At 39.4% G+C, this 17,993-nt stretch overlaps 1 protein-coding gene across 2 annotated transcripts in view; it reads left to right on the top strand.

The window, feature by feature from the left end:
* Positions 1-10,279: 10,279 nt before the first annotated feature.
* LOC111260988 (neuropeptide F receptor) overlaps positions 10,280-17,993 on the top strand; it is a 76,309-nt gene continuing 68,595 nt past the window's right edge. The window contains exons 1-2 of one of the 2 annotated variants that reach the window (XM_022834126.2): positions 10,280-10,514; positions 10,668-10,753. In XM_022834126.2, the coding sequence (XP_022689861.1) occupies positions 10,751-10,753 (3 nt within the window). In that variant the 5' untranslated portion in view covers positions 10,280-10,514; positions 10,668-10,750. Of the gene's footprint in view, positions 10,754-17,993 lie in introns of both variants that reach the window. The other variant, XM_086968527.1, reaches the window with a different exon arrangement.

Here is a 17,993-nt window from a genome sequence, read left to right as displayed (position 1 = left end):
TACAGATAGAGCAATACGTGTATTATCTACTGTCGTTTAAAATAAAATATATTTGGATACGTTTTCTTTCCGAACGGCATGTAGCATTATGAAAGGAACATAGCGGACCACATTACTTCTTTGTAAAATTAGATATTTCAGAAAAAATTGATAAAGAATGTCCGGGCATCTGGGCAACTTTTGAATGCCATCGCTACGTAACAAATTTGTCCTTGCTATGACGTATCAATGCCTTAAGGCTTTTCTGTAAGGCTTTAGGATAACGTAGCCAACAAGGTTTGGCGCGTACGGCGTGATTTGCTTTGAAAAGAAAAAAAGAAGCATTATTCTATTAAAAAAGAGTCGTTTATTGAAACTGAAAAAAAAATACTTCTATGGGTATTATATTTAGCTGGATTTGGGTAGCTGTGATTGAAGGGCTGCTAGCATTCGATTAGAAGACGTACGAAAAACTCTGATTAGTGAAAACTTGATATATTTACAAAAGCAATCAAGGTGCACTTGAATTGTAGCGGCTTTATTTGAAATAGGAAATATTGATTTAAGGACGATTTCGTTTGTTTTCAATTGTTCTCCAGTGTAAACCGACAGCCGATGGTATTTTGTTTGGTAAGGCCAAACTAGATCTTTGGATAAGTCGGTGTTCAGATTAATAAGGTTCTAGCCAATATAATCACTGAACCGTATAAAATAGCTTTTCGACTACACAATAACAGGGCTCAGGAATATGGCTGAAAACGTAACAACATATAGGATCGATCTTTATACATTTCAAATAGTTCTTTTTTTTTCTGTAATATGTAATTTTTTCAGACCTGCTGCAGATCCTGCTGTATGCAAATGTATGAGACAAATGTTCTTCCTTCAGCTTTCTCTGTCGCTCTTACTAAGGTAGTAAGGTTTGGCGCGTTTCTTTCAGATGTCTCTACTCTTCGTTTTGTCCGTCGTCCGTTTGATTGCATGCATTTCTTGTATATATATATATATATCGACACCGCCCATATACAGCATACACTGGACAGCTGTAATCCTCGTTGTTGTAACGAAGCCGTATTGCCTCTTGATGATTCCCACGCTCATCTGCTATTTTAAATTCCAGTTACTATACGAGTTTGGAAAGTAGCGGTAGGGCCTACGTTTTAAGAAGAGGAAGGCGGGACTCAACTATAAGCAGCATGCGTTGAAGGCACGAGGGACACTATAAAATTGGAAATATTTGAATTAGAAGAAAAAGGTGTGTGGTAGCTCGATCAGGAGTTTCTCTCTACCTGAAAGAGAGACTTGTCAGTTTAAACAGAGTCATGCCATCCTAATTGCCCCTGTTGCCGCGTGTCTATTACCATGTCACATAACAATTGGTCGACGACATGACAATGACCCCTTGATTTCCGCTGTATCCATTCAATTGAAACAGTCTTCTTTTAACCTCGGGTCGTGCACATTCAGTTAAGCAAATGCTCCTTGATTTTTTTTATCTATACTTTTCCAGGAGTTTGTAAAGGATGTCTTTGATTATTATATCGTACTTACTTTTCAAATACATTTTTCCAGACTTGTCTTTTTTTAGAACTTTTAGAGAAAATGACGGCGTTGGCATGATCTCTGTCAGTTTCAACAGGGAAGCATAGGATATCCATATTCATGTGGAGGATTTTCATAGAGCGGCTAACGCCAATTTCGAGTAAATATAAGAAAGTCGATTTTGTCAACATTGCGTAACAAAGTTGACAAGTTATCCCCCTAACCACTGAGTGTACGAACCTGAATTACATGTTGTGCTAGGTTTGGAAAATCCCATTGTTGTAGTTCCTGTAATCGCCGCATGTTAACAAATGCACTTAGACTGTTCCACATCAGAATTACTTCCATCTGCTGTCTCTCTAGCCAATTTTTAAATTGTCGGTGTTGTTGAGCTTTCCGACTATGTTACCAGATTGTCGAAGGCACTAGAAATGTAGAATATATGTGTAAAGTGTGAGAAAAATACATTTAGGCCTTTCTTCACGGAGACACCTTTTGCAAGCTACAATACGTACAAAAGCAGGATTAACAGTAGCGCTTTTTTGTCCTGTGGTATAATTGAGCATGGTCTATGCAGCTTACGTACTCAAATCTTACTAAGTCAATCCGGATCGTCTCAGATTAGCCTTATGGATTTAGTTAGCGCACGTGAATGGATTCGAGATGCCACTAATTATACAGATAATTAGGTAAACAGCAATGGTTAATATACCATCATTACTAACTAAATTATCTAAGCTTGAAAACGAATCGGGACGTATACGTGAATCACTTGGTCGAAAAGCATGGCTAGTACCGACTGGATGTCAGCAGCCCGTCCTGGCACAGCAATTGCCAACACGAAAATCAACAATGTAAAAAGAGCTGTATAGGCAAAATTCCAGCTTTTTAGAATTGTACATTATTACAATATAATGTTGTTTACTCACATTCATTGTGTAATACATGTCATCGGTAGGATTTAAACCCCCTGGCCGGTTATCCTGCCGTCATAATTGCTATAACTATATATTACGTCTAATTATGGAGAAAAATCTATGCACACTTTTCCCAAGCTCATCTGCCGCTTCTTCTAACAGTGTTCTAAACATAATAAATATATACAACAAATAGTTAATTAACGCAATCGTTAAACATTTGTTACACGAGCGCGGGAACTTTGAATTCGGAGACGGATTGCGAATGAATAAATCAAACTCCCATTATCTTAAAAATATGCCGGTGGTGACGCTGATCGTAGGTGTTTGGCTATAACTGAATTGCGAGTTCGTCAACAGGTAGATATTTTGCGTTATATAAGGGTAAAATATCAAGGTCCATCTAAGTACGTAGGCTGAAACTGCATGTGAAGCCCTCACAGAAGGACCAGGTTATTTGAAGGGGTAGTTTATGCAAAAAAAGGTTGCCATCCTTTCCAAGATTTAAAAAAAAAAAGAAGGTTCCTCATTTATAAGCACAATACCTTCCATTGTCATAATTTCCCACAGTTGAGATTAAACCTCAACAAAGTTTTTTGTTTTAGGCAACAAATAAATAGCAAACAGAACGCAAACTGTCTACAAAGGTTGAATGTCATTTCTTCTGAGAATTTTGTATATTTATTCTAACAAAAAAAAAGAAAAGAAAAGCTATAATGTTCGTCACCTCAAAGTTCTCGTTATCAGCTTACTACAAATTATATACCCACAATTTCTTCATCAGGACTTGATATACAACAAATTATGTTAAGCAAACCAGCCAAGATGGCTTTGAAGGTACGGCCTGTAGGTCATCCATAACGGATCATGTTGTGCGTGGAGAGTGTGCAGAATTTACGGGTCTATAGCCCTGGATCCACTTCCAGGTAGTCATTGTTATTTGAGATCAAAGGCCTGCATAGAAAATCAAAGTAGTTGATACCAGCTTTTTGGCCTTATCCCAGGCCTTTCTAGTTTTTGGTTATTAGAGCTCGGATTTTAAAAACTGCAGGTCAATATCTCTGTATGGATGTTTCCACCGGTGTATCTTCCTTAAGCACCCTGGAACCTGTAAAAAGTCGCATTTTTCTCGTCAATCTCTATAATGAAAGATAATGAGCTTAGTGGGATCCTAGACAATGCTAAAAGATTGATCCCCGAACACAGCTAGGTTTAATTAGGCCGACTATTATGAAGTAGAAGCTTAGCAGCAGAACACTGCCTGAAACGGTGGGGCCAATCGAACCCAGCAATGGCGGTGTTTAGCGAAAGTTAACGGAATCTAAAATGCCGTGAACAACTCAAGAACCCTTTCGATTCCATGATCCTTTCCGGCAAGCGAATGCTGAAACTGTTATGGATAGTTCTCCATTCAGCTAGCAATACATTATTTGATAAGCAGTCATTTGTAGTCATTACTTATGTCGTTGTGACGTCAGTAAACAATTTGATCGTAAAACTTTGCAGGGTGTTGAATGACTGTGCAAGTGAAACGCAGAAAACTCACAAGTCGGACATGGGATCAGCCACATGCGGCAAAAAAACATCACAAAAAAAAAGACGTATCTATGACGTTCTTGAACGAAGTAACAAGGCTTGAAAACGGGTGCCTGAGGTTGTCTTCCTGGGCAGCTTTGGGCTTTTGAGGATGCGGTTCGTATTCCGATATTCCATCGCCGAGTGCTACTGAGGCCTTTCTGTAGATCGTAGCTGGCACTCATTTCAGATTTACTGACTCATCATCAGCTGATGTGACGCAGTATCGAATGGTATCTTAAAGTCGAGACGGAAATCCTTGTGACTTTGAATCTTAGTCGATATGACTAGTCAGGTTGTACGGTTGTTAGCTAGACGATAACATAACTTGGTTATCTTAGATAGAAGACAATGTAATAGGTGTAAATTAATTCTTAACTTACTGTTTCAATATTGACAAAAAGTCCTGTCCCGAAAATGTTGACCCCCTTTTTGCTGTGGTATAGTTCTAGTAGACATCGGATTACTGTAATTGAGTTAAAAAAATGCGTGAGGTAGCGTGTGTTTTCGTGTGGCAAATGAGTACCACTTAGGCGATATGGGTATTGGATAGTTTAGCGTCTATGCTGTTGCAACCGTTAAACAAAGAGTGTTTTATTCTAGAACGGATAACCTCATGGTTTCCTATGCGCGGTTCTAAATTGCGCTGCGTCCTTCATTTTGTCCTAACCATTAGCTAAGATCTTGGCTTTTTTACTCACTCTCGAAAAGAAAGCGACAAATCCGTAAATAAGCTGAAAAATAATGTCATGATTTTTTTTTTTGGCGTAATTTTAACATGTGCATGGATTTCAATAAAGCCCTGCATTGCAGTTGGGACCTTCGGTTAGGACATTGATGATTTTGACCTGATTGTTGTAATTTACCAGACGAAGTGGCACACGACGTAGCTGACAGTGGCGGCTGGGTGCTATAGCTAACAAAGTCGATATGAAACAGGTGCTGTTAATTCAAATGTCGCTAAAAAAAATGAAGACTTATATATGGTCAGTTTCTAATAGGCGGCAACGGAAGCACGAAAATACCGAATCCAGAAAAATGTTACTGAGACTGTTTGTTACAATTGTATATTCACCTAGTACGAGGGAACCCCCCATTCTGTTCCCAACGGCCCCAAAATCGAGGGTCGCTGGAAACAGGATTAGTTGCTCACAACTCAGAAAAGAGTCTGATTTGACAACAAACAAATCTGTATACCTGATGATTTTTGACGATGGCTTCTTTCGATCGGTTTGATATATGAAAATTCAGAACCAATTGTAACAGCTGGAAGAAAATGCCATTTGGACGATAACAATTTTTGGGTGTGAGCTCTGGCTATAAAACGGCTTCGTATGAAATGGTCTCCTCTAATCGGCATCGAAAAATAGCTTCGTACTATGGTAAAAAAAATCACGAGAGTAACACAGTGTTGTCTGGGCGACTAGTATCCGTCTGTAAGTGGACCTTCGTAATAGGCACGAACAATAAGAATGCCGGCCTCCACTTGCTGTCTCACAGGTCTCGGCATTTGCAAATTCCGACAATTTACGAAAAAAAGAGTGATAAAATGTATTAGCAGCGAAACAAACAGTTTTCCTATACAAAATAAATTCTCACTGAAAGGAAACGATGGTCGGGCCTCGTAGGAATGAGCGTCATCGCAACATCTGAAACGACCTTACGATCGGGTAAAGTAGCCGTATGCGGAAAAGCCATCGTCATGGCAGCGACCACGAAGCTCTACGACGTTCTTGGCAAAAAACAAAGTAACCGTCAATGGAAAAGATGACCGAATAGAGGGAGAGCACCGTTTCGGACGTGCAAAAAATCATTCAGATTAAGATATTGACGAATGGAAACAATAGAGAAGCATTCTAGGAAAAGAAAGAAGTCTGTACGGTAGTTGGACTACGTTCTGTAGCGTGAAGTCAGAATGTCGAAATGGAAAACACAGAACTCGTCACGACGGCAAGCAAGCACTAAAGTCAAGCGTCATCGAAATGAACTGGAATTCAGCGCGTCACCAACGCACTCAAACGTCAGTGAGCCCAAACAAAAATAGTAGGGGGGGACGGGAAGGGGGTGAGAATCGGTCACAGAAGGGTCTTATCGGGGAAGCGTTGGGCATACGATACCTGGTTAAGCTATAATTAAAAATTACTAAACCGTTTAAATAATTATTAGTTTTAGAGAATCATGTGACTATGTGAGCTAGCATTTATTGAACGCGATTGTTGCCATGGGAGAGAAACAAGTATATCAATGCGCTTGTTTATAACCTCTCTGTTTTCTGGTTTAAATGCCAGCAGTTGCGCTTTTCCATACTGGTCGATCGGTTTAATATACGAAAAACGATCGTAAATAAAAGCATGGCCGGTTCAGATATTTTGACTTCTAGTAGCGGGTGTTCAAGCTTGTCTAACCTGGGATGTTAGGCGACGAATGTTTATTTATTATAAAGGAGTGCATCCCAATGTCATTTTTACGGTCGGGGGGAGGGGTGAAATAAACTAACGGGAGAGGACGGTTGTTACGTAAACGAAAATTTCCTCTTCTTTGTATGAACCAGTGTTTGGGTATTTGGGTATAAGTGTATATATATATATATATTTTTTTTTTTTAATTAAAAAATCTAATCGTTGTGAACTTTCTTGATGTTGTTTAGAGTTTCTGCAACAGACCTATGTTAATCATATGCCATTCATTAACATTAAATATTGGCCCCATGTTTATAGTTACCACGGTGACGTACTCAGAGAGACGAGCATAGGCCATCAACACCACGTTTCCTCTACAGTAATGGGGGCTGATGGGGGTCCAAACCAAACCTTGGGTTATTTTACTTATCGGCAGTCGCATGAGAAGCTCGAATAGATATTAGCAAGTTAATGTGGGCGACCAGCAATGGCCCTAAAGTAGGAATTATTCCAGATTCTCGATTCTGTTCAAGCAGTGCGTTACTAGGTTTGTATTCTCAATAGCTTAATGTCTGTTTCGTTAGAACCAACGATATATCTGCCACCGTCTTGCGAAGAGTGGCGCCAGGCACTTCATTAGGTGTATGAAGCTATCCAGCATCCTTCCAGCTTAATCTACATATATGGGCAGAATGGTCTATATGTTATGAATAAAGAACATACATAAATTTACTATACACCGTTAGACATTTATCAATATAATCCTTTTGTAATAGGACTTCATCGTATTTGTGACTAGAACCAATAAAAAAAAATAAGATAATTACATTTTCATGTAATGATTCATACCTAAATGAGTAAGCACCTCAAATACTTAGCTAAAAATACAAGCTATCAAGAGCAAGGTTCCCCGAGAGAGTTTTGATAAAAGTTAGACACTATTAACTTTGTTGTACAGTGGGTGTTCATGAGAAACTAGGAACGGGTATTGCTTCATCAGTGATTTGATACATCGACGAATCAGACTAAACTACCGAAGTTGTTTTTTTTTCCGAAGAAACAGCTGCACGAACGTAAGCATAGACTCCCTTGAAATATACGAAATTTCAGAACTAGACGCAAAAACTTTTCTACGTAATGGAAAAGAGTGGGCTGGTTGCTAGTAGTAAAGATGCTTTTGTGCAGTGCCTTCTGATTATGGGATGAGCTATTGATTTGATTTAGGTATAAGGAATAATAAACTCAATTTAGATATTTTCAATTTGTTGGCGCTACGCACACTTATCAACATGAAAAATCTATAGATTTTACTACTGCGTTAGGTACACCCCGTTAGACTCTAACATAATCCACACACTTATTCTCACCGTTGTGCCACCTCTATAAACAGAGACAAAACAATTGAGCCACTTTCTTGCATTTATGTTCAGGCTTTACTTTTCACAGGTGTTATAGATCAGACATTATTACTTAGATAATTGCTGAAAAATGCAGCCATAGCTTGAATTTTATTCGGATTAATCTTAGAGATACTGCTAATCGTACGTTGCTGATAAATGTACAACACGCCTATCTGTATGATGAACGATTGTATATAAAGGTGGCACTGAAAGATCCAGCGTGAGCCACTGATCAAGTCGTCCGAACGTGAGGTTATCCACTTGTTTCTAAACGATTAACCCATCCATGTCGAACACCTTCGAATCAACAGGTTTTCTCTTGTTTACTTTTTTGCCTATATCGAAAACAACACCGGAAAGGTTGTAGTGAAAGGCCGAGTGGCACCGTCTTCTACGTTGAATCAAAAAACTACGAATGATTGAAATCGGGCGAAGCTCTAATCAACGAAAAATTCGGTACACACTTTAAAAGGACTATAAGATCCTGACGATCTCCTAGTACGTGAAAGTTTTTAGGTTACCGTTCCTGCGTGTTTTTCGTTGTACACGCACTTCGGAACGAGAACTGAAGAGGTGAGGATCCGCCGCTCTGATAGGTACTCGGTGCCATTTGATCCTGTTGCTTTATGAATGAAAACAAATCTGTTGGGTTCGTCTCTGCCATAGCTAAAACTCGCTACAAGTGATTTCAAATAATCTCAGCTTGATGTAGTGCTTTATGAGTAGCGTGATTGAATTCGCGTGAGCTTTGCATACGGCCAAAGCCTGACAGAGAAGACGCAGGGAGTAAGGTAACGGACGAGCGGAAATTATTTGCCGGTTTCGCATAGCAGAAACATATCGTTACCGTTAAAAGAACATGATCCGCGTTAGACGCTGAGGCGTCAAACACATTTTAGAGCGAGCAGTCGAAGTATCTACAATCGCGATGATCCAGCTGTTAAGGTCCTTGATCCATTGTTCTTCATAGAAATTACCGTCTCAGTTGCGTTTCTACTTATTGCGAAACGCCATTTGCGTACATACGAGTACTCCTTTGCTAAATAAGCGCTTACCACGAAGTATGAGGATGACAAAGTTATCATTATCCCGAGCTGTCACTGTGAACTAGCGGGAGTATCAGCAAGGACCTGTTACATTGTGTTACGATACCATGGTTACACTGCACCAGGCCAAGGACCGAGTAACAGATTTCCCAAGCGAAAGGTAAGGATGACTTCGCTTTTAACTTAATTAATATCCATTTATGTTCCTTTTCTCGGCACTAACGTCCTGACTTCAACCTATTATTGTGGCCACTTAAAGTGAAATTCTTTCGTCAATTCCTTTGAAGAATATAGAATCAGCTGACTGTTGGGCCTTCCATACCGCGATCAGTATTACGATGATATATTTGCGCAAGTGACAACTTTGGTATAAGTTTTTTTTGCGTAGAACACTAATTGACGCATTTATACGGTTGAATTTGGAGGAGAGTGTGTTGTTCATGACAAACTGAGACTGAATACATTTTTTAAGAGCATATTTATAAAAACGAAAATAAACTAAAGTGGATTTAGGAATAAATAGCTTATTGGCATGCCTAGAGTTGTTGCTACAGGCAGTGGTCCCCACTGTCATACCCTCTACTCGTCGACGGGCTTTTTTATACTATACAAATTTATATATTCATTAAAATTGCCGTTTTATTAGTAGCGAATCAATCAAGTGACAGAGAATGTCACTAAAGCTCCTTTGTCATACCAATTAGCAGTGGGGGGCGTGTGGTACAAGTCTCTCAGCTTGATTTGCTTAGACGAAGTTCATTGTGTTCCACCAAGACAAACAAAGACTAGATAGTAAATAGCAAAATACATGTTCAAATCTATCTCATGTGACTTACATCCCTAACAAGTAACAAAAAAAAAAAAAAGGTTTTAAGAAGGAGCGTTTAGGTTTGTTATATTTTATATTGGAATGGTACCTGTTCAACGACGCCCTTCCCCCGTTATTTTTGGAAAGATATTTTTTCCTTCTTGCATAAAAACCCGCTCACACTTCAAGCCATAACCTATACTATATATTATTATAATAGTATATAAACACGAATGAGATCTTTCTATGTCTATAACTGTCTTATGCGTCCCTAGTCTAGTATTTGGTGCTTCTTTTTTTTTAGTGTATTGCTTCAACATGCACATCATCATGTAGGATGCGGCGACTTCTTATGTATCTTTGCCGTTACGGTCGCAATGCGCTTCACTTTGTCGCCGGGAGCTAGAAAATGCTAAGAGGCAAAGCCGAAACAGGACGAGATATAGTTGAGGGTCATGTACAAAGTAGACAGTCGGTCCTACCTCCGTTGGGAGCCGCAGCAGGCAGCAGAGTACACAACTCCCACAAGGCAACCCTCCCACGCAGCCCTTTCCCAGTGGGAAATGGTCTTGCGATACTTTATAATATCCGACGACACGGTCGGCGTGTAGACTGAATCCTGGTGGTGAGTATCAAGCTAGGCTGGTCATTACGGTAGGAAAAGGTCTGAAACCAGCGGGCTTGGCACGATGCTGGTGGAAATTTTAATTGAATAAAACGCAAAAAAAACGTTGGTGTTACTATTTTGTAGTGCGGTGCGACTGAATTAGAAAAAATGCGACGACGCCGTTATTCTGTTGTAGCCAAAGTTCCAAACACAGATATCGATTCCGAGACTGAAGACTGAAGTAAGCACTCGCAAGAAAATAATTCAACGCCAGTGAACTTAGAAGTTCTCAAGTAATTGTGGCTGTGCGTAACTAAAATAGTTTTATAGGTTTGGTAGTGGCAACTAGTTTAGATGGAGCTTAATTTGTGATATGTTGACCATGCGATTGCAGAGAACGAAGAAGGCCATCACGTGAGCACCATGTGAGACAACGCGGACTTAAACTTTGTTAACTTAATCAGGCCGCAACTGAAAATGGTGCGCGCTCTTCTGACAAGTTACCATACCTTTTTTTGTCAACTTTAGGTATAAACGCATGGTCTGCTGTCAGTTGTACCATTTTGGATAACTATTGTAGAGAGGAAGTGGTTCTGCGATACCCGTCCAGCTTCAGTGGCACGGGCTAATAAATTCGATGCAATTACCATATAACACCATTCGGGGCATTTCGTTTGTGTATTTAACATCAATCTATTTTTTTTTCCAACCTATATCTAGAGACATATGTGTTGAATAAGCTAAACCCGAAAGATGTAATGAAACTATACGAACTGGCCTACTCAGAATCATGCAGCGAAAATATATTTTATCAACCCGCATTAGCAGCGTACAAATGCTACTACTGGCAAATTGATCTTTGAACTTTTGCCTATCGCTCTAAGGCCGTTACTATTTAGTGTCCAACTCAATGAGTTTCTATTTATACGAAAATGTATAAAACTTTACAAGTTCTTTGCTGCCTATACATTGATCAGACTGCATATTCCACCCCGGAAACAAGATTCGCATCCCGCAATAAACCTCGTTCTGTTCATAAGGGCAATTCCCTCGAACAGAAATACTGAACAGTTGAACGGTCAGGACTAGCGTTTTCTAACGAATTTAATTATGTTACAGTGATTTTTTACTATTCATTGCAAAGTGACATCATCAATTTTACCAGATACTATTTGTATAGGAAGGTTTGCGGCTGCTATTTTGTAGCTTTTCGAAAATAATATTAGCTTGTTATTTCGTAACCAACATCAGAAAAGCGTTTTTATCATTCCGTATGACAGTAGGTGGTAATTAGCTAAATGTTTACCATATCGTAGTTGACTCAATTCGAAATTGTGCGGCGTCCGCCTATTAAGCTTATTTTATGGCTCGCTAGTGAAATGTTAGCGTAAGTTCGTTCATTTTGATTACACTATATACGTATCTGCGGCCATTTTGGCTAGCAAGCGGAACCAGACGAATCGTTAAATGCTATTAATATTCGAACGTGATTCGACGACCAATGCTTGCCAATACCCATTACTCCCGATGCAGTGACGCTACTGATTAATCGTTCTAAATTAGCTATAATATGTCCTAATAATACTTGCGCCTAAGCATTATTGTGCCTGCTCAATGCGGGCTACATATTGGCTATGTCATTCATGCAGAACCCATCTGTGAAAAAGCCCAACCTCCGCTAACCACTAGCCTAAAAAAGAACTTCTTCTCAGTCCGATTTGACAACTTCGTCCTTTTTTTTTTTTTTTCTTCACTGTCACCTTTGCACATCGATTAAAGTCGCATAACTTCGGTTTCCAACCTATGTTCCTCTGTCGGCGCTCAGCTGGCTATAAGTTCCTTCTTGTCCTCCCTTCTGTGTGTGTAGTGCCTCTTACTACCTACGTTTCATGCCCTACCTCGCCTAACAACTTCCAAACACCTGCTAAAGTTCTCTATCCAGGATTTAAAGGGAAACCTGATCACGTATTATACGGCTGTCAATGGAAAAAAACTGTTTGAAGCTGGCGAACGCACGCCAGTCGACTCATCGTACTGAAGTGCCGTATTATTATGATTCGCTCGTCCTAGAAATTCATTCATGGTAAACGCGTAATTGCAGCCAGATGAGACATCCATACAGTGTTAATGAAACGCACTCCATATTTAATTGGCCTCGCGTAACAGGACTTAGCTTTCCTAGACCCCGCCATATGCTATGCAAAATCCTTAGTTATAGCTGATAAACTGTACGAGGATAGATAAAGATGCAAGCATATTTGTTGTGCGTCCCGCAAATTCCTACCGCAAATGTACCCTAAAAAATATGCCCCTCTCATTTCTCACGTTGAAGCAAAGATCGCATATTGTTAAAATACTATAAATTTTATAATATTTTTAAATAACAAATGAGTCGAAATTTACTAGTAGTAGTTACATATTATTTACTAGTAGCAGTGTTTAGTAGTAAAAGGATTTGTATGTTTTCTTAAAGATGTCTTTGTATGTTTTTTTTCTCTATATATAAATCAATTGTTTATGCGGTATATTGTACAATGCAATGTTCTGCAAATAATTACTACCAAATAACATATTATTACTATCAATTTGCAACGTTGTGCATCGACGTACCGTGTTGCATGTATGACTGATGTTATTTTGTATATATATATATATATATATATATATACGAATCCCTTTTTGTAGTGTAATAACAGTGCGAAATCACGTGAAAAGATACTCCCCACCGGTGTTCGGTCTTCTCGCATTTAAAAACATCCCAAGGTATTCAACCTAAGCACCGCGGACAGCCGCTCGTATAATTGCAATATTTGTTATTACTACCATTAACTGTACACGTATATCTTATTATCATTTCGCTATTTAACATGTAGCTAGGTTTCCTACACTACTCCAACAGAATGTTGTCCATCGATCGATTCAGGCGAAAATAGACCGTTATCTTTGATTCATTTTACGAATGAAGCGCGTATGTTTACAACCACAGGCCAATCAGATCTGAGCTATAGGTGAGCACGCATCGGATGAAACTCCGAATTCTTCATTCAACTTTTTCGGCGTGGCCACATCTGAGATAAAACCAATACCCCTCCCGATCTTGTCCCCCGAAGAAGAAGATCTCGAAAACAACTTCTTGGGGCATATAGTATAGCACAGCTGTTGGATTTTAGTGGTAGACTACTTTGAAGGGCGTGAGTTTTAGGAGGAAAATGGGGTCGGTGGCAATGTGAATCGAGTCAAAGGCCAATTCGCAGTGGCGTAAAGCGATGAAATAGTACCATCGTGATAAACAATTTCGTGTGTGTTGTAAAATGTGGTTATTTTCCCTCATTAAGCACACGAGCGCAACCAGTGTATTCTGTATGATAAGGAATTAATCGAGTTCGTGATTTTACCGCATTTAAGTAGATAAAACATAATATCCTTCTGCTCGAATATTCCATTAGAAAATTAGTTTTCGTACGATGTGTCGTATCGCTTCTATATGTCGGATACTTGTGCGGAACTGTTTAATTTGTCATATTCTTACTCAATTAGTTGTGTTTTCCCTGGATTTCTATTAAGCAAAAAAATCCGAAACAATACTAATTTCTGAAAAGTGCTACTCAGAATGGTTCTCTCGAATAAAACTCATGTCTATAATATGTTTACTACTTTTGAAGACATTTTATGACATGATATTAAGCTGGAGTCTATCGCCGACCTTTCTGTTATTAAATCTACATTTATTCCTCTCAAGGTCTTCTAACCTTCTTTGGAGTCTCTTTGAACGAGCTTGAACGAGGTGGCTTGGACAAAACGGCAATAAGTATTACCAACAAAACCGTCAGAATTATGCAAACCCTTTATGCAGGACACATGGATGCACTGTTTTCGAAACTTGAAGAACGGTCCACAGCGATCGCAGAACCTCGCTACAGGATAATGATGAAATTGATAAAACCGACCCTTTAATCTCCTTTCTATACGAGTTATTGGCGCCCTAGATGGGAAGTAGCCCCGTTGTCTTCCCGATCTTTTCGGAGCCAACCATACTCCCCCAAAAATTGACTCTGATTATCACTGACTTACTGTGTGTAGTAGTTCGTACCGTTTGATCATTTTAAATTCCGTTTTAATGCAGATATACTTCCTATTGTATGTTGACACTTGGAAAATCGACGGAAGTCCCATGTTTGAGACTTAGATTAGGGCGTATCTAGTAGAGCTGATCTGATGTTAGACTGGTGTAGTCGAGTAGGGTGGTATCTTGATTAGGAAAAAAAGGAGACGACCGCTCTGACATGAATGCACTGCCGATAGCGACCAAATAAACCTTACATTATAAGGCCTACCAAAGCTATCTCGATGTTAGGGATTCCCTGTAGATTCTCGGTTGAGTAGTATGAGTCTCTCAGCGCAGAGTTCGGTTTTTGCCTACCCTATATATTCAGTCCAGAAGGAAAAGTCCAATACAGAAAACAATGCCCAGAAAGATTAACTAGAAACGAGTAAAGATACCGTTATCATCTCTAGTTTGAAAACAGGTCCCCTATAGATGTTCAATTTGAGCGCATCAAACCTATTGAGGCAAAAGCGATGCCAAATGATGATCAGCGGTTTGTGTAACTTACAATTCAGTCCGAAGATTAAGTTGATAACGTGTATAAATGATGGCGATAAACAGTAATTCCATCTTAAGAACGCATCAGAAACACACACAGTATTGATTCATTCCAGTATTGATTCTGTGTTTGGCACTTGACAATGCTTTCGGTCTACCCGCACATCGTTTAACAAACACAATATTCTAGTATAGGCTCATAATTAAGTGAGTATTTTAATATATAGTCTCACATACATTACAGCTGATAAAAGTCAACGCTTGTCATTTTTACGGTATGTCGCATAACCACAGTGATACCACATCGTGCTACACGTACATCGTGATACGTTAACGTTCTGTCAAATAGTAATATCGACGACTTGCCCAGTTTCTTTCCGATGAAATTGTTGTTTTTTTTTTCAAAATTCTGTGCGAGGGTGCCAGCGCGTTCGCTCAGTAGGACTCCGCGTTGCCTTGAACCTGTGTCATGCTCTTTCTCAGTCCCCCTGCTAGCGGTTACAATCGGTTGTCCATTGTCTGCTTTTATAGAGGCACGGTGAACCCGGCCTTCAAGAGGTTTTTGCTCAAGACACAATTCTTCATATATATGAGAAGGTCCAGGAGCCTGAACGTGCACTGTTGTCGGCAAGCCTCGAACTTTCATCTTAAATGATTGTCTCCTTACGTGTGCTCTATTGTGATGAATGAAGTTAGATCTGGGCCACACGGGAGTTAGCCCACGCTGTAGAGTTTATCCCAGAAATTAGACAGGGTGATTTTGTATTCGCTCAAAGTCGCTGGCACTAGTCGTATTTCCAGTGCTCATTCACAGCCTATTTCCCGAAACCATCCGAAGTATTCTGATATGAAATTGATCAGTTTTTCAGAAAAAAAAGATACGTGGCGGAAAGTCACTCTGTTCAAAATTGAAGTTCTCTAAAGTGTAACCTCGGCGTAGCAGACCGGTAGGACAGTGTGGCACCCCACGCCCACGGTATCTTTTTGATGGAACAGTAGCACACGTAAGAAGTCAAAAAAAGTTCAGACTTTGCAACACGGCATATATAGTACGTACGTCGTTTCTGTAAAATGACAAAGAGTATACCTTTAAACCGTGCCACATTTCGCATTACAAATTTAGTGCTTACCCGTATGTTTCACATTTTCATGACTTCGTAGATAGATTGCATACGAACCTTGCTTGATCGAACGTCTCTTTGAGACCGTAACCTCTTTTACTTAATGTTTTACTTCGTTACAATCGTATGTATACTTCGATGCGATTCCGTTCTGCCTGTTTACTAACTGTTATAATAGCGCGTGATAATTTCTGGCACACACTAAGAATATTAGTAAACTTCATCCGTTCAGATGTTAAGATAAAATTAGATCTTCGAGTTAGCTCCTCATAATTTTACTCAATAAAGTGAAGTAAATTCCAATGAAGATCTTATACTAATTACTATTATTATTATATATATTAGAGTTATTTGCCTGTCTGCAATATATAGTGACGATCGTTGTTGGGCAGCTGTACAAAGTGACTGTGTCTAATAGCGTCCCTTGTAGAACGCAAAAATGTCGAAACATCTAAATCCGGCGCCTCGCACGGTTACTTTTCGGTAGTCAACATTTGTTTGGTGTCAGGCGCTGTCTAAAGGCCACCGCGCGGCTGAATTTCTGACAGAAGTAGCAGTGACCTGTAATATTAACTTGATTAGCCTAGCTGGTCCTGCGAAGCTTCTTCCTATCTAATACAATAGCAAGATGACAGGCTCGTTAAAGCGGTCAGCGAGCAGGAAGAAGTCAACCTGCAGCAAACGGTCATAGCAATATAGTCTCAGTTAACTTTACGGACAGTCGGGTTTCTAAGAAAGCAGCATCCGTAAGCTAGCCATATATTAGCTGGAAAACGCCTTTCGTATTGTCGAAAGAAGCGTAATCTTCATTCCTAATCTAGTGCGCTGGTTGGTCGCTCTTCAACGGTTCGAGTATAATATCGCAGTTTATTTCAAGCCCATTTCTCTCAGTTCCTCGTTAAATGTCAAGGGCTGCTATCTAAGCAGCAGACCAGGGCACAGCATCACATGCAAGAAGACGAACGCGTCCTTGCACACAAAGCTAATAAGAGCTAAACATAATAAATCAACATAAAAAACATAACACCGAAATAACGTAGGAAACTTCGATAGAGTAGCAGAAAAATACCAATTTATCTTTCTATTGCCTGCATACGTCTAAACGTAACATTACAGGCATAGGACGCCTGATAAATGCTAGTCTAATATTTACTACAAAAATACAGATGTTAAAAAAGTAATCAACGTGAACAAAAAACAGGTTGAATAGCAGTCGAAGAATAACAGTTAAATAGAGAAAAAAAAACTATGATCAGCGAGTGAGCGGAAATAGAAGAAATTTAGAAGAATAGAAGAGCTTTTGCGCACTGATATACACCAGTCATCAGTGGATTGATGACCCCGGACACGGTTATGTCCCCGGACTCACATACTTGACCATACCTAGCGCAGATCTTTATTTCGACTATAAGTTAATGTTAGGCTGTATCCGTGACCTATTGTGGGAAAAATCAATATTAGTCTTTAGACTCTGTGTCAGTGTTCTCCATCCAAATTCGGTGTCTTTTTTTTGGTGCTTAAGGCATGGTTCATGTTTGGCTCCAGTTCTATCGATGCGATCTGACATTGAGCATAATTGAGTTATTGCACCGGGAGCCAACGGGCAACTAAAGTTTATCTATATAAGACAACTAAAGAAGCGGGGCTTTAGATATTTAAAAAAAAAAGTTGTCAACACTTATGAATCATAGAACAGCTATGGAGTAAACCCAAGGACGTCTTAGAAATAGTCAGTCGATGAGGTTTGCTTCAATGATATCTGGATCCGAACCAGAGTGTAGTAATGCCGAATACGGTTAGTTGCTACTATGTCAAAAAACCCCATGTTGTGTGAACTTTGGCTTTTTAAAAAATTTCGGTAGGGTCTCCTCGATTAAAATCTGCCCGGACAATTACTAACATAACTTATTCATTACGTAATAATAGTTAGCGGTAATAAGTTTGGGGAGAGGGGTGCAAAATCAAAAATTGACACTCATCTATTAACACTAGGTCA

The sequence above is a fragment of the Varroa jacobsoni genome, unplaced genomic scaffold, assembly GCF_002532875.2.
Source record: "Varroa jacobsoni isolate VJ856 unplaced genomic scaffold, vjacob_1.0 scaffold_502, whole genome shotgun sequence".
NCBI classification, from domain to species: Eukaryota; Metazoa; Arthropoda; class Arachnida; order Mesostigmata; family Varroidae; genus Varroa; species Varroa jacobsoni.
This window is presented reverse-complemented; position numbering and strand designations above follow the sequence as displayed.